Below are 24,282 nucleotides of genomic sequence, written 5' to 3' on the forward strand. Positions count from 1 at the left end.
TAAACTTATACATATCTAATCAGGGGTGCCCTTGTTGCTGCCCCTTGTACAGAGGCTGATTCCTCAGCAGCTTCCTTTGTCTGATTCCAACATGTGACCCTTTGCTGCATGTCCTCCACCATCCTCTCTCCTATCTTTCCCATCAGTATCTAAGGTGTCCTATCAAATAAAACAAGACTGAAAGCCCAGAACATACTCTGAACAATGTAAACAGTTAACTGTAAACCTTTAGTGCTTCAGTATAAGAACGTAAAGTAACTTCCCTTTTAAATATCACAGACGACTACTTCCCTTTTTAATCCAACTACAGATGCAGGTGTTCATTCTAAACCCTTGTGACCCTGCTGGTGTGCAAATCATTATTAAAGTAATTACAGTAAATTCAGCTCCACCGCTTTTACAAGTAGGACATATTTTATTTTATTTTATGTTTTGGTCACACAGGACACAAGCAGACAGCATCAACGGGACAACAGTAGGAGTCAGATATCCAAAAGTTAATACAAATATAACCACACTGATCAGGGCATACACACAGCTGAGGCTAAACCTTTTAAGTCCAAGATATCCTGTATGAGAATACTCCTGCAGACCAGCAGGTTAAAATTACACCACTTACACACTCAGAGGGTCCATTATTTATATAGATTTAATGTATGCAGCAATGTGACAGCAAAATGACAGGCTGATCACTGTGTGAGGAGATCAGGTCTTAAGCACAGGACCAAGAGTGGATAAGTGCATCTGTAAATATTGCTTATACATAATATTAGTTGTAGTTTGTGTTTTATTTACAGATTAACTGTATTTATATTCAGGCTGTAGCCAAATCGCTCTGTTTCTTTTATTTTTTTTCATCGGTGTTTGTGTTGAATTTAACTCACGGTGGCGCTATACACCAGCCTTAAGATGAATTCCTCTGTCCTTCGGTGTGGACGTACCTTCCTGTGCCCTTAAATCGCAGTTGCTATTTGTGTTATGTGGTTGAACTGCCTTTGTCCGCTTTATTCTTCGACCTGTTAGGAGCTCGTCGTTGATGATGGATCCGAAAATAATCTTGTTTTACACGTGCGGGTTTTATTTCCTGCTTCTTTTTTCGCATGTCGCATATGGAGACCTGAGCTATTCTTTTCCGGAGGAGATGAAACGAGGATCGGTCATTGGGAATTTAGCCAAGGATCTCGGGCTGGAGACGGGCGCTCTCTCTAACAGAAGAGCCCGTATTGACACCGACGGGACCGATAAACGTTACTGTGACATCAACCTGAATAACGGAGAGCTGATTGTTGCCGACAGGATTGACCGAGAGGGGCTTTGTGGAGAAAAGGCTTCGTGCATCCTAAAACACGAGATTGTGCTGGAGAATCCTCTCGAGCTTCATCGGATTAGTCTCCACATTCAAGATATCAATGATAACTCGCCTCAATTTAACGAAGAATCGATTAATTTAGAAATCCGAGAGTCAGCAGTCAGGGGAGCTCGTTTTGTGATAGAAGAGGCGCACGATGCGGATGTGGGACAGAATTCAGTTCAGCAGTACAGCCTTAAAAAGAATGATAATTTCATTTTGGCTGCTAATGGAAACACAATACACCTTATTCTTGACAAAGAGCTTGATCGTGAAAAACAAGAAGAGATCAATGTGCTCCTCACAGCTCTAGATGGTGGCTCTCCTCAGAGATCAGGTACTGTAGTCATACACGTCACTGTGCTGGATGCTAATGATAACGAGCCAGTGTTCAGCCAGGCCGTTTATAAAGCCAGTCTGCCTGAAAACTCTCCTGTAGATACTGTAGTGGTCACAGTGAGCGCTGCTGATGCAGACGAGGGAATTAATGGAGATGTGACTTATGACTTTGGACATGTCACTGAAGATGTAAAGAAGATATTTAGTATTGACCGTAAATCAGGTGAGATACGAGTAATTGGCGCCGTTGACTATGAAACTACAACATCATATGAAATACGCGTTAAAGCAAAAGATGGACTGGGGCTGTCATCTTATGCGAAGGCAATCATTTCTATCACTGATGTGAATGACAATGCCCCTGTAGTCAATTTAAAATCACTGACGAATCCCATACCAGAAGACACCACACCTGGTACAGAGGTGGGCATCATTAACGTGCAGGACAGAGACTCTGAGCGCAACAGACAGGTCCGCTGCTCCATTCAGCAAGGAGCCCCTTTTAAGTTGGTTCCTTCTATTAAAAACTATTATTCTCTGGTGACCACAGGACAACTGGACCGTGAACTAGTGTCTGATTACAACATTACAATCACTGCCACTGACGAGGGCTCTCCACCTCTGTCCTCCTCTAAAACTGTTCAGTTATCTGTAGCAGACATCAACGACAACCCACCTGTGTTTGAGGAACAGTCGTACAGCGCATATGTGAGTGAAAATAACAAACCTGGCTCCACTTTATGTTCCGTTACTGCTCGAGACCCTGACTGGAGACAAAACGGTACAGTGATTTATTCTCTGTTACCCGGTGAGGTGAACGGTGCCCCGGTGTCCTCCTATCTGTCTGTTAACGGAGACACGGGGGTGATCCACGCTGTGAGGTCGTTTGATTATGAACAGTTCAGGAGTTTTAAAGTGCAGGTGATGGCCAGAGACAACGGTTCTCCTCCTCTCAGCAGCAACGTGACCGTCAGTGTGTTCATATCGGATGTGAATGACAACTCTCCTCAGATACTGTACCCCGCCCCGGAGGGCAACTCCTTCATGACCGAGCTGGTCCCCAAAGCTGCACACGGAGGCTCTCTGGTGTCCAAAGTGATAGCGGTGGACGCGGACTCCGGACAGAACGCCTGGCTCTCCTATCATATAGTGAAATCCACAGATCCGGGACTTTTCACTATTGGTGTCCACAGCGGAGAGATCAGGACACAGCGGGACATTTCTGAATCTGACAGCATGAAACAGAACCTTATTGTGGCAGTGAAAGATAACGGACAGCCCTCTCTCTCTGCCACCTGTTCCATGTATTTACTTATTTCTGATAACTTGGCTGAGGTGCCAGAACTGAAGGACATTTCTTATGATGAGAAGAATTCCAAACTGACCTCTTATCTGATCATCGCGCTGGTGTCTGTGTCCACCTTTTTCCTGACCTTCATCATCATCATCCTGGGTGTGAGGTTTTGTCGCAGGAGAAAGCCCAGATTGTTGTTTGATGGAGCAGTCGCCATCCCCAGCGCTTATCTCCCTCCTAATTACGCAGATGTTGACGGCACAGGAACTTTACGCAGCGCTTACAACTATGACGCATACCTGACAACAGGATCTAGAACCAGTGACTTTAAGTTTGTGACATCTTACAATGACAACACACTGCCTGCTGACCAGACTCTGAGGAAAAGTCCATCAGACTTTGCAGATGTGTTTGGAGACTGTGATGGTTCTCCTGAGGTAGGCACATGTGTCACATTATCTGTCCCAGATGTGTAACACCTTCACTTTATTTTGAGCGCGCGTGCACACACACACACACACACACACACACACACACACACACACACACACACACACACACACACACACACACACTTGTTTTGGTTAGTGTTCCATGTCATGTCCCTCTTCTTTTTTTATCCAGGGGAGTAACTTTAACTGGTCTAACTAATTTCTCTGTCCATGGTGCTGAACACTTTTTGGTCCATTTTTTGGTCCCTTGACTTCTGCCTTATATTCTCTTTCACTTTTGTGTCATGCTGAGTTTCATTTGTTCCGTTTGACATCTTTTCCAAAATATTTACATTGTCTTTGTTTAGATCTTTTCAGTTTAAGTCTTTATGTCTGGTTTCACAAGTCCCTTGAGATGAAACATTAGTTGACCTCCCTCGAAGTCAACTTAAACAAACAATGACTATTTGGTTTAAGTGATAATAACTTAAATAGTTAGATAGTAACATAATGACATTTATTTAAAGAAACACAGTATGTAAAATAACTTTTTAAAAATATTACAGTAGACACTACCCTCATCTGTTTTTGAACAATTGATACTTTTTCTCATGTGGAACATTTTTGTATATTTTATCTTATTTTTCATTTTACTTTATTTTACTTACTTTCAAAAACAATTATTGTCATTTGTTGCCAGTGAAAGGCAGACATTGTTTATGTTTTGTTACTTATGCCTGACACTTGTGAATTGACAGTTGCTGATAAGGTGGAACAGTTTGCTATACAATCGACTGTCGATTGACTGTTAGGAACCCTCCTGCAGTTAGTTTTGTCAACACCACTTCTTATGTTTATACTAAATATTAGCATTGGATGTGAATCACGAAGGGATTATAATTGTTTATCAACATAACTACATGTCTGATTAGACAGTAAATAAACTGTTTCCCTCAATTTTGAGTTTTTGACGTGAGATTTAAATCAGCTGCACATACATAACTAAGAATCCTTACACAAACAGCTTAAATGAATCATTTTTATTTCATTTATTTGACTTTACTGTTAGTAGTAAGTATAGACCTGTTGTTGTAATCAAACTTGAATTAACCTCACACATATCAGACCTGTGATAAAGTTTGATAATTTTCTGCATTCTGCAAGTCCCAACCCTCTATTGTCTTCATTCATTTTCAGTGGTAATGCCCTACTAACTTTCAAAGAGTTTACTGTCTCAGTAGCTCTAGAAATCTCCATGTCAAGCAGGATCAATAGAACATGTTCAGTGACCAAACCATGTGGTCACTGGACTTCATCATATGTTCCTGAAATATGTAGGAACTTCCACATTCCTATCTGTGTGGTCATCTTTTTACCAAGACAACTTCAACCTACTGAGGTCACTCTATTTTGTAGTGATCAATGATGATTTTTCGCCTGCATATATTTGGCTGATTTAACTGTCTGTGAGTGTGATGTTGTGTGTATACAAACTCTTCCTGTGCTGGTTGTTCAGGTGTAGAGTTCTCTGTAGCATGTAGGGAAGACGTTGTAAGTAATGTCCAGGTTGGGAGATTTCTGGAATCGTTTTCCTGTGTGTACAAGTCCTAGATGCTGGGCATTTGGCATCATTGATATTTTGCAGATCTAACTGTGTTTTCAACCCTGTTGGACACAGACCAGACTGTAATCTCTCTCTCTCTCTCTCTCTCTCTCTCTCTCTCTCTCTCTCTCTCTCTCTCTCGCTCTCTTTTACTCTCTGTCTGTCTGTCTGTGTCTCTCTCGGTGTTGGACCTCTCCTGGTGGCCAGTGTCATCTCCTCAGATATAGTATGAATGTGTTCAGATTCAATGCAGTGTAATGCAGTAGAGCACCACAAACTATAGTCTGACAAACTAAATTAATATGACACATCGATTAATCAACACATCTCAGAGAATATCAACAAAAATAAGCTTTGTGCCGCAAAGTATTGTTTCTTTTAAGGAGTCCATCCCTCGCTTCAAACATGAATGCTCGTCTTGTGTAATATTACTCTACCACACACGGATTTTTGCCTGGTCTTATGTAGGTCACCGTGCAAAATGATATTAAAATATCAGCAAATATAATGCATCCCATAGCATACTGTCTACTGTTGTAATAATCATCCCAGTCTCTAGATGACGCTCTTTTATACTGTCTGACTCAGAGATGCTCTGTCGTGCCTCACTCTATCTGTGCCAGTGGAACTGGAGCATTGGGTTAGAGCCGAAGGCTGTGTAGGCATGCGTGTTCTGTGTGGGTGTGAGGGAGAGAATGAGAGAGACTGTGCATGAGTGTGTGAGTTACTGAGAGAGAGAGAGAGTGAGAGCGAGGGAGGGAGAGGGAGAGAGAGACTGTGTGTGTGTGTGTGTGTGTGTGTGTGTGTGTGTGTGTGCGTAGTGGTGAAATGGGGATAGAGAGAGAGGAATCCGAGCTGACAGCTTCCCTAATAGAGCATGATTAACTCGGCTACAGAAGCAGGGAACCGTTGGGTTACAGCTGCATTTTCAGTCGATATTTTTACATTTAGGATTTAGTTAAAATGTCGACAGCGCATCGGTTTCTGAAAGCATGTTTAATAATGGACCAGCGGAAAAACTTGAAAGGGTGGATGCATTTTTTACTGTTTATCCCCCTATTTGGCGTTTCGTTTGGAGAAGTCCGTTACAGCCTTCCCGAGGAGATGCAGCGGGGCTCGGTTATCGGGAATGTTGCGCGGGACCTGGGGCTGAAAGTAAGGGATCTTGATGCTCGTCGAGCCCGTGTTGTTGCCGAAGGAACTCGACAGCTGTGTGAGCTGGACACTGCGTCAGGAAATCTTTTGATCAGCCAACGGATAGACCGAGAGGAGCTCTGCGCACAAGCCAATGTCTGCATCCTACAGTATCAGCTCTTGCTGGAAGATCCCCTTCAAGCATACAGTTTAGTTTTGGACATTAATGATATAAATGACAACAGCCCGGTGTTCGCTGCAGGAGAGATAAAACTAGATTTGGTCGAATCCACAGTTCTGGGGAGACGCTTTCCCTTGGAGAGCGCGCATGACCCCGATCTTGGAACCAACTCAGTCCGCGAATATAAACTGAGCCCGAATGAACACTTCGCACTGGAAATGAGCACACAAATAAACGGCAATGCTTATCCTGAACTTGTTCTTAAAAAACCCCTGGACCGGGAGGCAAAAGCTGAACATGTACTGAAAATCAATGGGATTGACGGCGGGAATCCAGTCAGATCAGGAACCGCTTCTATCTTTATCCGTGTTCTGGACGCCAATGACAATGTCCCAGTTTTTAGCCAACGAGTTTACAAAGTCTCTGTGCCAGAAAACTCGCCCATAGGGACTGTAATCGCAACGCTCAATGCCACAGACTTGGATGAAGGTGTTTATGGAGAGATAACATACTCTTTCAGTCACCTGTCAGACAAGATGGGGGGAGTTTTTGAAATTAACCCCCTAAGTGGAGAAGTTCGGGTGGCAGGTCTTATTGACTATGAAGAGGCCAATACGCATGAGCTGGATGTTCAGGCTAAAGACGGTGGTGGTCAGGCTTCTCACTGTAAACTTGTAATTGACGTCATTGATGTTAATGACAACAAACCTGTGATTGAGATAAAGTCAGCTTCTGCTAACGTGGCTGAAGACTCTAAACCAGGAACTATGGTTGCTCTGATTAATGTTTATGACTTGGACACTGGCAGCAGTGGGCGCGTCACGTGTACAATTCCAGACGATGTTCCATTTAAACTTGTATCAGAGGTCAAAAACTATTTCATGTTGGTGACTGACGGGATATTAGACAGAGAATTTCAATCAGAATATAATATCACAGTGACTGCCACTGACGCGGGCTCTCCCTCACTCTCTGGTTTAAAAGTTTTAAAAATCGTGGTTACTGATATAAATGACAACCCTCCAACTTTTACGCAGAAAGAGTACGATGCCAACATCTTGGAAAACCAACCCGTTGGTACGTTTGTGATGAAAGTGAAGGCAGAGGACACTGATGACGCGTCCAATGCTAAAATCCTGTACCAAATATTAAGGGATACAAACTCAGAAGCGTCCTCCTTCCTTACCATCAACGCAGAAACAGGAGAGCTGTTCACATCACGCCTCTTTGATTATGAACAGTCAGTTCACTTCCAAATTAAGGTGACAGCTCGAGATGGAGGCGACCCTCCACTCTCCAGCACCTGCACCGTAAACGTTTTCATTAAAGACCAAAATGACAATGCACCTGTCGTCTTATATCCTGTCCAAACCACCGGGTTCATAGCTGAAGATATGGTGCCAGTTGAAGCGCCTCGAGGTTACCTGGTCACTAAGGTGGTAGCTGTGGACGCCGACTCCGGCCATAACGCCTGGCTTTCATACAGAATAATCAGAGCAACGCGGCCCAACCTGTTCATGGTCGGACTGCATACAGGAGAGATCAGAACTGTGCGAGCATTCATGGAGGACGATGAGCCGAAACATACTGTGTTAGTTTTAGTGACGGATAACGGGCACGAAACTCTCTCCGCCACTGTCACAGTCAGCATAGCAGTTGGAGACGGGCTGCCAGTTTTAAACGAACTCTTTGAGTTTGCAGAAGAATCACAAGACAGCGAAAACATAACTCTCTATTTGATTATCGCCCTGGCAGCAGTTTCCTCTCTTTTCATCCTCTTAATCAGCGGTGTGTTTTATTTTAAGCTGTGCAGGCGTGGTTATGTTTACCGTTCGACCACCACTAGTCTCCCCGTTTTCCCCACGACCTACTGCCCGCCTAGTTTTACAGATCTAAGCCGGTGTGGGACCCTGCTGAAAGATGAGCGGTACGATTCCTTCTTGACCACCGGGTCCTGGAGAGGCGATTTTCGTTTCGTCTCAAACACAGACACTGACACACTTAAGAAACGAAGTGCAGCCTATCAAAGCACCCTTAGGCGCACTAGTACAGATAGAAATACTCTGAAGGTGAGGGCAGGTGCACCGCATCCTTGTTACGTGTTGCAATAAGAGTTGGCCATAACATAATGTAAATATGTTGTAAATGAATCACTGTACTGTGACATCACTTTGAATCCTCTGACTGCCAAATATATTATAATTAGATTTTGTCATAGTTGTCAAATATATTGTGGTTGTGTGAGTTAAAAATGTGAACATTTTCCACGGAAGTACCTGTGCATGAAAACGTGTCAATGCATCAATATGTTTTGTTATAAACTGGAGGTTTTTTTATATAACCTGAACCTCATCTCTCCACGACCAAACCTTGAACATAGTAATCTTAACTTGTAGATAGTTTAAAGAAATATTCTCGTAAACAGTCTCATAGTTTCATAAACACAGTAATCTGTTTTATTTGAAATTGTTTTTTTGTTGTTATTGTTGTTTTTTCATTCAAAGACTGAACAATCAACAGATAGTATGGCTTTGTGACAGGGATATAACCTATGTGATACATTATATAGAGTTGATGTGTCTTATTTTTCCTTCCTCTCTTTGAAATTCATGGCTGATCTTTCTGACAGCTGTTTATGATAGTGATACAGTTGAGAATTTAGCTTTCATCTTTTGCTTTGTACGTGGCATATTTGTCTTTGGCTCTTTTATTTGTATTTTTTGTTAAACGGCCTTTTCACTTTTAGTACATTTTTGAAGTGGAATACACTGCAACCAAGTTTTGAAAATGCTTTATAATGTTTTCACAAAATAATACATAATGACATGTTTGTGACAGAGACATAATAAAAGCTTTGCACTACATGCTGTGAATCAAACATTATGTAAACAGAGTATGACTGCAAACTGATGAAAAATAAAGTTGAAGAGAAGATTGTGTTTTGCTTTTCTGGCGAAGGACACAAGTGAAGGACATTCATAACATAAACCCAAATTTATGGTCATCATAACAAAAATCCAACAACGCGATAAATAAAACGTGCATGCTGACAAAGACTTGCATGCATTTCTGTGCAGTACAACATGCCTCCTCTCAGATTTGAGCAAAACATTTTCGCAACATGCTGGTAAATAAAACTCAAATAAACCTCCTCTAGATCCTTTTACTTTTCTGCTCACAGTGCACCTACAAGTCATACACAGTTAATGGAAAACAACATGAGTAGATTGCCATCATTTAGCAGCTCATTTAAAATATTCAGTTTGATTGTTAGGTAATTGTCCAGTGACATTTCTCATGGGTCCATTTAATATCCAGTGTGTAAGATGTTGCATTTGAATCTGTAGACATCAGTAAGTAATGTGATGCTTAAATACCAGTGCTTAATATTATTTACCTTGGTGTTATGGAGAATGAAAGGATGATTTTTAAAAAAACATTCAGCTGTTGCATTAGATATCAGTCTGATGTCTTGCACAGTGCTGCCACTGCTGCTACAAAACAGACAGAAAAATAGAAGAATAGTAATTCTTCCTTTCATTTAAACCATATTGTTATTTTTTATATACATACAACAGTTCAAAAGAAAAGAAAAAATGTGTAAGAAATAAGTACTTTGTAAGTGGCAAGAACGTTTTTATATGTATGAATGTTGAAAAGTACCATAGTTTGTAGCTAGGTTAGTGGGTAGAGTCTTATACAACAGTTAAATGGTGATGTGTGTGTGTGTGTGTGTGTGTGTGTGTTTGCACATATTCCTGCCTGCTACTGAATGTGTCATGTAGTGAAGCATAGAGGTTTTGTCATCAAAACAATTCCCATGTGAATTCATGTGTATTCCTGTTTCATGTTACAGCTGCAGGGTCATTTGTGCTCCTAATTTCAGCCTTGGAAGGGAAAAGGGGAAAAAACAAGCACTGTTTAATTTTTTTTATTATCTGGGTCACAAGAACACAGTTTTGAGCAGTGCGGTTGACATATTGGAGCATGATAGAAAAGTATGTCAGTTTAACAGCATGGCTGATTTCAATTAACACAAGCATCACAGAGTTTTCAGTGTTCATTGAATAGTGTGAGTAGTTTAGTTGTGCTTTATAGAAACATCTTATGTAGAGAAATGTTGGAAAACCGATGACACATTATCTGCAGCACATAACTCTTTAAAATGGGCATTTTTGCCCCTTCAAGCTATAATTTTTTGTGTGTATTTGTTTAAAACACAGAAAGAATATCTTTTACTAGGTAACTGTGTTGGCATCAGTTTCTTTTTCTTATCACATACATCTGATTATATGTTGTCAAATGATTATTGCACAACACTCTACTTTTGTTTTAATGTTATAAACTGTCATATACTTTGAAAATGTGACTTTTCTAAATAATTGTGCAAAAACAGAAGGACGTGCTAATTCCAATATATGCAAAACATGAAACACTGCAGGGCTTCAATGTCCAAAATATTTGCTGCACCAAATACATTACATTTGGATCAAACCTGCCCTTCATCAGACTAAAGTGACTATGCACAATGCCATCTTATGTACACATGAAGAGCAGTCATGTGAAAAGCCACATGAGCAGTCACAATAACAGTCTCTGAAAAGTCAGAAGTATACCAATATGCATATACAAACATTAAAATGATATTGCACACAGGCCCTGATAGCTAGATAGTACTCAAAAGGGTTAACTTCTCAAACAAATATCAACACATTAGTCTGTAAAAATAAACACAAACAAGGCTATATCATAGAAGGATGATATTGCTCTCTATGATACTGCTTTGTTTGTGTGTATTTATATAGACTGATGTACTGATGTTTGTTTAGGAATGTAACACTTTTGGTATCATCTCACTATCTTTTACTAAATCTATCAGGGACTATGTGTAATATCATTTAAATGTATGTACCGTGTATGCATATTGGACTAATTTTGGCTTTTCAGATAGTGTTAACATTACTGCGCGTGACTGCCCTCATGTGTACATTAATTGTCGTTGTGCAGTGTCACTTTAGTCCGTTAGTGCATTAGATAATTTCGATATTGTAGCTGTGAAGTGTGTGAACCTTTTTTTGTGTGTCACTGCTCTAAATAGAAACCTCACAGGATGACAGTTTTTAAGTTAGGCTGGTTAAAGAATAAAAGCTGCATAGTATAATGTAAGTTAAGTGCTCAGAAATAGACATTATGCCTTATCGCTACCTAGTAGGTTACCACAAAGGGTATCTAACCTCAAGTTAAAGGTGAGAGAGCTGTCTTTTTGTGGCAATAATCAGACGCACTCTTACCGGCTGCCGACTGACAAAGGTACCTTTTGAAGACTCAAGTCAAAGATGAAAACACGGCTCCATAAAACAGCAAAGTAGTCAATAAATAGACTGCATTATGCAACTGATGAACTTGGACATCTATCAGGAATCAGACTATTTGTTTGAAATGTGTCATGGTTTGGTTGTATCTTGATGTAAAGCAGTCTCTGACAGTTCTCTTATAGCACTTTGTTTGTAGTGACTTCATCAGGGCAGTTATAGAGTGACAGTGTCTGATATATCACAAGATCAACGTATATATTATTTGTTATTTCACTATGAATATGTATGTAATGCATATGAATGTAAAATAATGTGACAAGATGTAATTAATTTGTGTTTATCAAGATTCACACTAACTGTTTTCTTTTTTCTCTTCTTTTTTTTGGTGCAATCCTTGAATGAAACTTCCTTTTCCATGCAGCAGGTAAGACGATTATCATTTTTCTTTCTCCTTCTTTCTAATACAGTACACCACTATGTATTGGTTTATTATGTTCGTATTATAGCCTCATCAACACCACACTTAACGCCCAAAATCAATAGGGAACACAGTTGACCCAGAATGAGTTTCTATCCTTTTATTCATCTCCTTTCTCAACTCTGTCTCTTTCCCTCTGTATCTATTTTTCACCACACACAAACTGTATTGAAACCAACTAACAAACATAAAATTATGGATGACACCAAAATGCTGCTTTGAAAGTCATATTTATGCAAGACTGAAATTGTAGCTAACAGTCTTGTAACACAGGCTGCTGTGTTGCTCTATTATTTTTGTGTGTTGTGTGCTTCCGCCGCTAGGCTTTAAACTACATGAATATTAATCATCGGGCTGCTGCCGTGCAGTCATTGCCTGAATAATGCACAATCATGATGTGCAGAATGTTATGCTCTGCAGCAGTACATGCTAATATTTTGAGTGAGCAAAGCTCCACCGTGACCCATTTAAAAAATGCGCAATCCTACCTGAGCCGACATGTTTTAGCTGCATGGTAAAGAAACCTACTCCTGTGAACTGTGTCAGTGTTCATTCGTGCTTGTGGATGAGTGTTGCAGTAGTTGTACTGTGGATGTTAATTCCAGTGCTCAAATGTAGGTCACTGGATTTATCAGTCAGACTAGATAAGGAAAGAAGAGATTATCTATCTATCTATCTATCTATCTATCTATCTATCTATCTATCTATCTATCTATCTATCTGTCTATCTGTCTATCTGTCTGTCTGTCTATCTATCTATCCATCTGTCCATCCATACTGTACATTTTTATTTTATGTGCGTATTTGTCCACATTTCTGCCACATGTTACACTTTTAAAAGGACCTCGAGGGAAGTTGTGTGATTACTGGGACCAATTTTCCAAAACCATACACAGTTTCCCTGAGGTGATGACCTGTTTTTTTCCCCCGTAAATTGATATTTTAACGTGGTGACAATTGACAGGTTACTATATAATAACATTGTGATTAATAATCAATCTGTAAATAGTGACATCTTAGACAGACTTTTCTTCCTTACTGAATTTGAATTTTGTATATCCACAAAATTATAGGTTAGACAGGAAGGGCTCATAAAGTTTGGTTACATTTGATTATACAGACCAGACAGTTATTTGTCCTCGCACCGATGCTGATGGTGTTGTTTCACTTGGCCACTGTTGGTGGTGCTGTTGCCTAAGCAGACTCTTTGTCTAACATGAGCCTTATTACTAGTCAACGCCCGTCTTCGAAAGAAATAGGCGATGGTTATGTGCATATAAGGCTCTACCATGGGTGGTGGGATTGTATGGCTTTGACTGAAGACAACAAACTATTTGGTCAATATTTTAAGCGAGGTGTGACTCCCTACACGGATAACTGTAATTTTTGATCTGATATTCTCGGGAGGAAATGGATAGTCTGAAGAGCAAAGGCACCTCACTGGATTTGAGAGTCCCCATTTTGCTTTTCTGTGTTGTTGCTGCGGCGAGCGGACAAATTCGTTATTCTATACCGGAGGAGATGAGGAAAGGCGTCTTCGTCGGAGACGTTGCAAAAGACCTGGGCTTGGATATCAAAAGGTTGGTTTCTGGTCGGGCTCGACTTGTTATAGATGGTGAAAACCAATACGTCGCGCTGAACCAGAACAAAGGGCACATCATTGTCAATGAAAGAATTGACAGAGAAAAATTATGCGCCAAGAAATCGCCCTGCAGCTTTAGTCTAGAAATTGTCCTCGAAGATCCACTTGAATTGTTTTCCATTACCATCGAAATACAAGATGTAAACGATCATGCTCCTGCTTTCCCCAAAAAGGAGATTAATTTGGAAATAAGCGAATCGACGCCCACAGGGACTGTGTTCTTGCTTGATAGCGCAGCTGATCCCGACGTAGGAATAAATTCACTGCAAAGCTACTCTTTAAAGACAAACGATCATTTTGTTCTCAAACAACACACTCGAACAGATGGGAGTAAATATGCTGAAATAATGCTTCAGAGCAGTTTGGACCGCGAGAAGCAAAGCGAGCATGCACTCATATTAACGGCTGTGGATGGTGGGGAGCCGCAGAGGTCTGGAACAGTAAAGATACATGTGTCTGTTCTGGACGCAAACGACAATGCACCTGTCTTTACGCAGTCCGTATACAAAGCATCTGTCTTGGAAAATGTTTTGCGAGGTACAGTTATTGCAAAAGTCAGTGCTGCGGATGCGGATCAAGGTTACAATGGTAACGTCACATATTCTTTCACCCATTTAGAGGAGGATTGTCCTTTCGAAATAAATTCTTACACGGGAGAGGTTAAACTCACCGGCGACATCGATTATGAGGTTTCTCAAAATTACGAAATAAACCTTCAAGCAAAAGATCCATGGGGTGTAGCAGGTGCCAGCAAATTAATAATCGAGATAGGAGATGTTAATGATAACAGTCCAATAATCACAATGGCTTCATATGCTGGTAAAATTTCAGAGGATTCAACTCCTGGCACAGTTGTGGCGCTGATCAGTGTCCAAGATAAAGATTCAGGTAAAAGTGGACAGGTTCATTTGAATATAGATGAAAATCTTCCGTTCAAAATTAAATCGTCTCTCAGAAACTATTACACATTGGTCACGGATCAAAATCTTGACCGAGAAAAGCATTCCAAGTACAACATCACTCTCACTGCCACAGATGAGGGCCTGCCTGCCTTATCAAGCAGGAAAACTGTCGTTTTAGACGTTACTGATGTTAATGATAACGCACCAGCTTTCAGCCAAAGTGTTTACAGTACTCAGATAATGGAGAACAATTCTCCTGGTGTCACTCTGCTTCAGATCCACGCCACAGATCCAGATCAGAGCCAGAATGCACGCATATCATATTTTCTAATTGACGGTGAGGTCAGTGGAAATCCTGTCTCCGTATATTTCTCCATTAATACGGAGAGTGGAGTCATTCAGTCTCTGCGTTCACTTGACTATGAACAAGTAAAGGAGTACAGCATACGAGTCAAAGCGCAAGATGGAGGCTCTCCACCACTAAGTAGTAACACAACAGTCATTGTGCGTGTCCAGGACCAGAACGATAACCCCCCTCAGGTTCTGTACCCAGTCCAGACTGGTGGCTCTCTGGTGGCTGAAATGGTGCCTCGTTCAGCAGATGTGGGCTATCTGGTGACTAAAGTGGTGGCTGTTGATGTGGACTCTGGACAGAATGCCTGGCTCTCCTATAAACTGCAGAAAGCCACAGACAGGGCGCTGTTTGAAGTGGGCTTACAGAATGGAGAAATCAGAACTATCCGCCAGGTGACTGATAAAGATGCTGTGAAACAGAGACTGACTGTTATAGTGGAGGACAACGGGCAGCCCTCTCGTTCAGCTACAGTCATTGTTAACGTGGCGGTGGCGGACAGCTTCCCTGAAGTGCTGTCGGAGTTCACTGACTTTCCTCACGACAAGGAGTACAATGACAACCTGACTTTTTACTTAGTGCTGGCTTTGGCTGTAGTGTCCTTCCTGTTCATCACGTGTTTAGTGGTTATTATATCAGTGAAAATCTACAGATGGAGACAGTCTCGCGTCCTGTATCACTCCAGTCTCCCTGTGATTCCATATTATCCACCACGTTACTCAGACACTTTGGGGACAGGGACTCTCCCACACGCGTACGAGGTGTACCGGACGACTGACTCCAGAAAGAGTGACGTCAAGTATGCGCAACCACTGACTCAAAGTTTGGTTAGTGTGGATGGAACTGAAACTCTGCAGAATGGAGGGCAGTCATCAGTCATGTCTCACATGTCTACTCTGGTAAGTTGTCACAATAACAAAATGTTCATAGAAGGTGTTTATTATTAATTGTTGCTGGAATAGTGAGCAGATAAAACCATGTTGCACAGGACCGTGTTGACAGCTCTTCCTCTGTCCATGGTGCTGAAGTGCTGCTCTGCACTGAGATACTGTTGTTATTCGAGGTTGTTGGGCTGGGTTGACTTTGAAGAGACCCTGGTTGATTTTAATGATAACAATAACAATGTATTTATTTATTTTTATATATATTCATTCATTTCAAGGAACTTTCGGCTTCTGCTTTGTTTATTTTTATGGAGACAACGACACGCTCATTTCGGCAAGTCTGATTTTGCCGTGAAATATACAGAATATTAAAATCACACATATTAACAACAAAACACATTAATCATCACGTTTGTCTATTCGATATTATCTCTGTCTTTATTTTAACCAGACAACCGCTGATGGTCTTAGAGATGTACACGTTTGCCAACAGAAAAGAAAACTTTGATTTCTGCATATTAGGTAGAAGTTTCTGGGTAATTAAAGAGAGCCTTTTCTCCATACATTTCTGTCTCTATTCTCATTTCATGTTGAAGCATTAAATCAGGGATTTGAATTAGCAAAAATTTATGTATTTATATTGCTAAATATGCTTTTTCTAAAGAGAATAACACCTGAAAGACCAAACTCGTAGAGTTGGATCTCTGGCTGTACGAGTTCCACATGTTATCCTCTAAGTGACGCTGTTGCCTGGTAAACCAATTCTACTGTTCCTCATGAGGCAGCGCTGTTCCCTCCCCTGTTACTGCGTTTCACAAGAAGGGGTGGTCTGTGTTTCATTCGAGCTGAAGCTCATCGGATAAGCAGTTGATTTACACTTCTAACGCTGATCTAAATTAACCTGGAATGTATGTGTTTTCATCAGTGAGTTGAACTCATCTTCAGTCCATTATTCGCTTTGCTTGAGGACGCTGTTTTTCAGATGGCATTTGAAGAACATCATCTAGACAGAGGAGTAAGATGGCGATTGTTCGGAAAATTGCGTGGGGCAGTCTGCCTGGTTATTATTCAGTTTATTTTTCTTAATCAAGCGGAGGCACAGATCCGGTATTCGATCCCAGAGGAGATGAAGAAAGGATCTCTTGTTGGTAACGTCGCACAAGACCTCGGTTTGGATCTGAGAAGGCTCCGTTCTGGTCGGGCCCGCATCGTGACCGGAGAAAACATCCAGTACACCGAGCTGAAGGCAGACAAAGGGACTTTGGTGGTGAATGAGAGAATAGACCGAGAGCAGCTTTGTGGAGACGTCACACCGTGCAGCTTTACCTTTGAGATTTTATTGGAAAAGCCAATGGAGCTGCACCCGGTGACCATAGAAGTATTAGACGTAAACGACAACGCTCCTTCTTTCCAAAACAGCCACTTGGAGTTTGAAATAAGCGAATCAGCTGCGCTCGGATCCCGTTTTGTTCTAGAGAGTGCGGACGATGCTGATGTTGGGGAAAACGGTCTGCAGAACTACATTTTAACTCCGAACGACAATTTTGTTTTGAAACAACATGTTAATCCGGACGGCAGTAAATATGCTGAAATGGTGCTTCAGAAAGCCTTAGACAGAGAAGCACAGCCACGCCTGTCCCTCAAACTGTTGGCTGTGGACGGAGGAAATCCACAGAGATCTGGTACAGTAAATATAGATGTCAATATTCTAGATGCTAATGATAATGCTCCTGTGTTTAATCAATCTGTGTATAAGGCCACAGTGATTGAAAATGCACCAAAAGGCAGTCATATTGTCACTGTGAATGCAAGCGACATAGATAGCGGTTCATATGGACATGTAACGTATTCCTTTTCAAAATCAAAAGCAGGAATAGCTGATCTGTTCGATATCGATGAGGCTACTGGAAGAATATATGTGGCAAAGGAAATAGATTTTGAAAAAGACAGAAAAATTGAGTTCAGGGTTGAAGCTAAAGATCAAGGCGGATTGACTGATTCTAGCAAAGTTGAAATTGAGGTTATCGATGTAAATGATAATGCTCCGGTCATTAATGTCATGTCATTCACGAGTCCTGTCTCAGAAGACTCCCCCGTTGGTACCACCATTGGCATAATTAATGTTAAAGATCTTGATTCGGGTGAAAACGGACAAGTAAGGTGCACGATCGAAGGCAATGTTCCCTTTAAAATTAAATCCAACGTGAGAAATTATTATGCATTGATGACTGATGCTGCGTTAGATCGTGAAAATCTGTCAGAATGTAACATCACTGTTATTGCATCAGACGCAGGATCGCCTCCTCTCTCAACCAAAAGAACCTTTTATCTGAAGGTCTCGGATGTTAATGATAATGCTCCAGTATTTCCACGAGGCTCTTACACTGCTTTCGTCACCGAGAATAACTCTCCAGGTGTATCTGTACTAAGTATTACCGCTAAAGATCCCGATGAAAACCAGAACGCCCGTGTTTCCTATATTTTGGAAGAGTCTGAGATAGGCGGAACTCCTGTTTCTGCGTATGTTTCTGTTAATGCAGAAAGTGGAGTGATACACGCAGTACGTTCATTTGATTATGAGCAGATCAAACAACTACAGCTCGTCGTCAAAGCGCAGGATGGAGGCTCTCCTCCACTCAGTAGTAATGTGAGTGTGAAAATAATGATCCAGGACCAGAACGACAACCCTCCTCAGGTTCTGTACCCGGTCCAGACTGGTGGCTCTCTGGTGGCTGAAATGGTGCCTCGTTCAGCAGATGTGGGCTATCTGGTGACTAAAGTGGTGGCTGTTGATGTGGACTCTGGACAGAATGCCTGGCTCTCCTATAAACTGCAGAAAGCCACAGACAGGGCGCTGTTTGAAGTGGGCTTACAGAATGGAGAAATCAGAACTATCCGCCAGGTGACTGATAAAGATGCTGTGAAACAGAGACTGACTGTTATAGTGGAGGACAACGGGCAGCCCTCTCGTTCAGCTACAGTCATTGTTAACGTGGCGGTGGCGGACAGCTTCCCTGAAGTGCTGTCGGAGTTCACTGACTTTCCTCACGACAAGGAGTACAATGACAACCTGACTTTTTACTTAGTGCTGGCTTTGGCTGTAGTGTCCTTCCTGTTCATCACGTGTTTAGTGGTTATTATATCAGTGAAAATCTACAGATGGAGACAGTCTCGCGTCCTGTATCACTCCAGTCTCCCTGTGATTCCATATTATCCTCCACGTTACTCAGACACTTTGGGGACAGGGACTCTCCCACACGTGTACAACTACGAGGTGTGCAGGACGACTGACTCCAGAAGGAGTGACTGTAAGTTCGGCAGAGCTGGTAGTCAGAACGTGTTGATAATGGACCCCAGTTCTACAGGGACGATGCAGCGGATGCAGAATGAGAAGAGCATCCTGGACGAACCAGACTCACCTCTAGAGGTTAGTTAAACAATTTAAATTCACCTGTGGTCTCTGTGTTTTGTCGTTCGGTTGATTAAAAGCAGTTTGACGCTACACTGTCACTTTCAGCACCTTGGACAGTGTCTCACTCTGTTTGCGACACCTGATAGGAATTCTGCTGCTGCACTTTATGAAAATCACCCTACAACCTACTCTTCCTATTGGCAACACATTTTCTCATTAAACAGAATCATCACACAGATTTTTTTTTTCCACATTAATATTACATTCACGACAGATTAATTTCCATATTACTCTATGTGTAGCGTAAAACCATGTATGGAAATGCATTGTTGTTTGGATGCATAACTTTGGTTTTATGATCAAAACCTTTTTTTTTTTTTTTTTACTACAATAACTGTCCTTTAGCTGATGTGTATGTTTTACTTCATTTGAGGACGGACGTTTCATGTATTAAGGTGGATCTGCTGAGTTGTAGGCTCATTTTTGAAAATTAAGAGTTTACTATCTTTTTCTCTTCCACTTTGAATAAGTCGTTGTCGTACGTCATTTTATTCTTTTTCAGTGATATAGTTATACTAACATGTGCTGTATTATTACTTGCTTTAATTTACAAATATTGTGATTCCGACAATCTTTAATTCACAATATTAGAAATGTTAATTCTATCAGTCTGTTTTACAGTGTCAGTACTGTGGTCTCAGCCTGATGTTCACTCTTTAGACTCTAAGCGACGCTGTTGGTCAGTGAAATATTGTCTGTGTTGTGTCGTCATTCAGTCCACCCCCTGACTGACTGCACAGTGAAGAAGGCTCTCTGTGTTTAATCGAGGTTTGAGGCACTAAAGAGAGAACATGGTCTCTCAGACTTACATGTAAACGTTGATGACGTCTTGAGATATTACCAGGATACGGACATATTAGAGGCATCTTTATCGTCATATCAAGTGGATATAAGTCACCCTTTACTCGTCTTTGTTGCCATGATGGCAGATCGTGGATTTCTCACCTACATATGCGCAAGATGGCGATTGTTTTATGGATTTCGACGGCAAATAGGACTGCTTGTGTTGCTGCTACATGTGGTTAACATGGTAGGTGGACAGATTCGTTATTCTATACCAGAGGAGATGAAGAAAGGATCTGTTATTGGTAACGTAGCGCAGGATCTTGGTTTAGATCTGAGAAGGCTCCGTTCTGGGCGGGCCCGTATCGTGACCGGAGAAAACATCCAGTACACCGAGCTGAAGACAGACAAAGGGATTCTCGTCGTGAATGAGAGAATAGACCGAGAGCAGCTCTGCGGAGACGTAACGCCATGTAGCTTCAGCTTTGAGGTGATTTTGGAAAATCCAATCGAACTGCACAGAATAACTGTTGAGGTTTTAGATATAAATGATCACGCTCCTGTCTTCCCAAACAGAGATAAACCTATCAGCCTGGAAATAAGTGAATCAGCTGTAGTTGGAGGACAGTTTCCTCTGCAGAGTGCGGAGGATCTAGATGTGGGGCAAAACACTCTGCAAGACTATGTTTTGTCAGCAAATGACAATTTCATATTGAAGCAACACGCAAATCCAGATGGCAGCAAATATGTTGAAATGGTGCTGCAGAAAGCTTTAGACAGGGAGCGACACCCACATTTGTCTTTGAAACTGATCGCAGTTGATGGGGGAACACCACAGAGATCTGGTACAGTAAATATAGATGTCACTGTTTTAGACGCAAACGACAATGCCCCGGTCTTTAACCAATCAGTGTATAAAGCATCTGTGATGGAAAACACAATTAAAGGCACTAGTATTATCACAGTCAATGCTACAGACGCTGACAGCGGTTCAAATGGACTCATTACTTACAGTTTGTCTAAAATGAAAGGCAGTGCAGCAGATATATTCAGTATTGATGAAAACACCGGCACAATTTCTGTGTCTGGTCAGATAGATTATGAAAAAAACAGAAAATATGAAGTAAGGGTAGAGGCAAAGGATCACGGTGGCCTAACTGGAACAAGTAAAGTCATTTTTGATGTTTTCGATGTAAACGACAACGCCCCAGTTATAAATATTATGTCATTTTCTAGTCCCTTGTCTGAGGATGCGCCTCCTGGTACAACCATTGCTGTTTTAAACATAAAAGACGCAGATTCTGAGAAAAATGGGCAAATAAAATGTTCGATAGATGGAAAACTCCCCTTTAAGATCGAGTCATCTCTGACAAACTATTACAATTTGATCTCAGATCAACATTTTGATAGAGAATCTGTCTCAGAATATAACATAACAGTAACAGCCACTGATTTGGGGTCTCCTCCTCTTTCCAGTTCAACAAAGTTACACCTTAAAATTTCTGATGTAAATGACAACGCACCATTATTTAATAAAAACAGCTACTCTGCTTACGTCACAGAGAACAATTCCCCAGGAATTTCCATATTTGCTGTCAGCGCGCGAGACTCTGATTGGAATCAAAACGCGAGAATCTCGTATCTTTTAGAAGACACACAAGTCAGCGGAAGTCCAGTTTCTTCTTATGTGTCTTTAAACTCTGAAACTGGAGTTATCAGCGCAGTTCGTTCATTTGATTATGAGCAAATTAAACAGCTGCAGCTCGTCGTCAAAGCGCAGGATGGAGGCTCTCCTCCACTCAGTAGTAATGTGAGCGTGAAAATAATGATCCAGGACCAGAACGACAACCCTCCTCAGGTTCTGTACCCGGTCCAGACTGGTGGCTCTCTGGTGGCTGAAATGGTGCCTCGTTCAGCAGATGTGGGCTATCTGGTGACTAAAGTGGTGGCTGTTGATGTGGACTCTGGACAGAATGCCTGGCTCTCCTACAAACTGCAGAAAGCCACAGACAGGGCGCTGTTTGAAGTGGGCTTACAGAATGGAGAAATCAGAACTATCCGCCAGGTGACTGATAAAGATGCTGTGAAACAGAGACTGACTGTTATAGTGGAGGACAACGGGCAGCCCTCTCGTTCAGCTACAGTCATTGTTAACGTGGCGGTGGCGGACAGCTTCCCTGAAGTGCTGTCGGAGTTCACTGACTTTCCTCACGACAAGGAGTACAATGACAACCTGACTTTTTACTTAGTGCTGGCTTTGGCTGTAGTGTCCTTCCTGTTCATCACGTGTTTAGTGGTTATTATATCAGTGAAAATCTACAGATGGAGACAGTCTCGCGTCCTGTATCACTCCAGTCTCCCTGTGATTCCATATTATCCTCCACGTTACTCGGACACTTTGGGGACAGGGACTCTCCCACACGTGTACAACTACGAGGTGTGCAGGACGACTGACTCCAGAAGGAGTGACTGTAAGTTCGGCAGAGCTGGTAGTCAGAACGTATTGATAATGGACCCCAGTTCTACAGGGACGATGCAGCGGATGCAGAGTGAGAAGAGCATCCTGGATGAACCAGACTCTCCTCTAGAGGTCAGTTAAACAATTTAAATTCACCTGTGGTCTCTGTGTTATGTCGTTCCGTTGAATAAAAGCAGTTTGACGCTACACTGTCACTTTCAGCACCTTGGACAGCGTTTCAGTCAGTTTGCATCGCATGATATGAATTCTGCCCAGAAATGCTCACACAGATGTTTTTTCTTTCCCGACATGAACAGTGCAATAACGACTTTGTGATTGACATATTAGTTTTTCTGTAGCGTAACACCTTGTACAGCAATGCGTTGTTGTAGGGATTCATAACTGTGTTTTCATGACCAAAACCTTTTTCACAACAATAACTATCGTTATGCTCATGTTCATGTCTTACTTCGTTTGAGAACTGCAGTTTCATGTATTCAGGTGGACCAGCTGAGTTGCAGGCACATTGTTGAAAATTAAGACTTCAGTGTCTTTTCTCTTTTACCTCTAATAAGTCGTTATTATGCTTCACTGTTTCTTTTTTTCACCCATAGAATTAGTTATATTAACATTGGTTGTATTATTACTTGCTTTAGTTTACATATGTTGTGATTTTCTACAATATAAAAATCACAATATTAGAAATGTTAATTTTATGAGTCTAATTTAGAATGTTGGTATTGTGGTCTCAGCCTGATGTTCACTCTTTAGACTCTAAGCGACGCTGTTGGTCAGTGAAATGTTTTCTGTGTTGTGTCGTCATTCAGTCCATCCCCTGACTGACTGCACAGTGAAGAAGGCTCTCTGTGTTTAATCGAGGTTTGAGGCACTAAAGAGAGAACATGGTCTCACAGACTTACATGTAAACGTTGATGACGTCTTGAGATATTACCAGGATACGGACATATTAGAGGCATCTTTATCGTCATATCAAGTGGATATAAATCCCCTTTTTCTATTCTTTGTTGCCACGATGGCAGATCGAGGATCTCTCACCTACATATGCTCAAGATGGCGATTGTTTTATGGATTTCGACGGCAAATAGGACTTCTTGTGTTGCTGCTTCATGTGGTTAACATGGTAGGTGGACAGATTCGTTATTCTATACCAGAGGAGATGAAGAAAGGATCTGTTATTGGTAACGTAGCGCAGGATCTTGGTTTAGATCTGAGAAGGCTCCGTTCTGGGCGGGCCCGTATCGTGACCGGAGAAAACATCCAGTACACCGAGCTGAAGACAGACAAAGGGATTCTCGTCGTGAATGAGAGGATAGACCGAGAGCAGCTTTGCAGAGACGTAACGCCATGTAGCTTCAGCTTTGAGGTGATTTTGGAAAACCCGATGGAATTGCACAGAATAACTGTCGAGGTTTTAGATATAAATGATCACGCTCCTGTCTTCCCAAATAGAGATAAACCTATCAGCCTGGAAATAAGTGAATCAGCTGTAGTTGGAGGACAGTTTCCTCTGCAGAGTGCGGAGGATCTAGATGTGGGGCAAAACACTCTGCAAGACTATGTTTTGTCAGCAAATGACAATTTCATATTGAAGCAACACGCAAATCCAGACGGCAGCAAATATGTTGAAATGCTGCTGCAGAAAGCT

At 41.6% G+C, this 24,282-nt stretch overlaps 3 protein-coding genes and 1 pseudogene across 3 annotated transcripts; all 4 read left to right on the forward strand.

The window, feature by feature from the left end:
- Positions 1-1,141: 1,141 nt before the first annotated feature.
- Positions 1,142-3,457, forward strand: LOC141012998 (protocadherin gamma-A11-like). The gene has a single exon (XM_073486538.1). The coding sequence runs from the start codon at positions 1,142-1,144 to the stop codon at positions 3,455-3,457; it is 2,316 nt and encodes a 771-aa protein (XP_073342639.1).
- A 2,590-nt stretch (positions 3,458-6,047) lies between these two features.
- LOC141012999 (protocadherin gamma-A6) lies at positions 6,048-8,441 on the forward strand. Its single transcript, XM_073486539.1, has one exon. It carries the CDS (start codon positions 6,048-6,050, stop codon positions 8,439-8,441), a length of 2,394 nt encoding a protein of 797 aa, XP_073342640.1.
- Positions 8,442-13,533: 5,092 nt separating this feature from the next.
- On the forward strand, positions 13,534-19,339 carry LOC141013000 (protocadherin gamma-A11 pseudogene; annotated as a pseudogene).
- Positions 19,340-20,402: 1,063 nt separating this feature from the next.
- LOC141013001 (protocadherin gamma-A7-like) lies at positions 20,403-22,757 on the forward strand. Its single transcript, XM_073486540.1, has 2 exons — positions 20,403-20,686; positions 21,980-22,757. The coding sequence occupies exons 1-2, from the start codon at positions 20,403-20,405 to the stop codon at positions 22,755-22,757; spliced, it is 1,062 nt and encodes a 353-aa protein (XP_073342641.1).
- The last annotated feature ends 1,525 nt before the right edge of the window (positions 22,758-24,282 follow it).

This window comes from Pagrus major, chromosome 18, assembly GCF_040436345.1.
Source record: "Pagrus major chromosome 18, Pma_NU_1.0".
Lineage (NCBI taxonomy): Eukaryota > Metazoa > Chordata > Actinopteri > Spariformes > Sparidae > Pagrus > Pagrus major.

Coding starts and splice junctions, on each gene's coding strand:
- LOC141012998 (XM_073486538.1), top strand. CDS start 1,142: ATGAAACGAGGATCGGTCATTGGGAATTTAGCCAAGGATCTCGGGCTG.
- LOC141012999 (XM_073486539.1), top strand. CDS start 6,048: ATGCATTTTTTACTGTTTATCCCCCTATTTGGCGTTTCGTTTGGAGAA.
- LOC141013001 (XM_073486540.1), top strand. CDS start 20,403: ATGGTAGGTGGACAGATTCGTTATTCTATACCAGAGGAGATGAAGAAA. Junction 20,687..21,979: donor ATCGAACTGCACAGAATAAC/TGTTGAGGTTTT, acceptor TGTGAGCGTGAA/AATAATGATCCAGGACCAGA.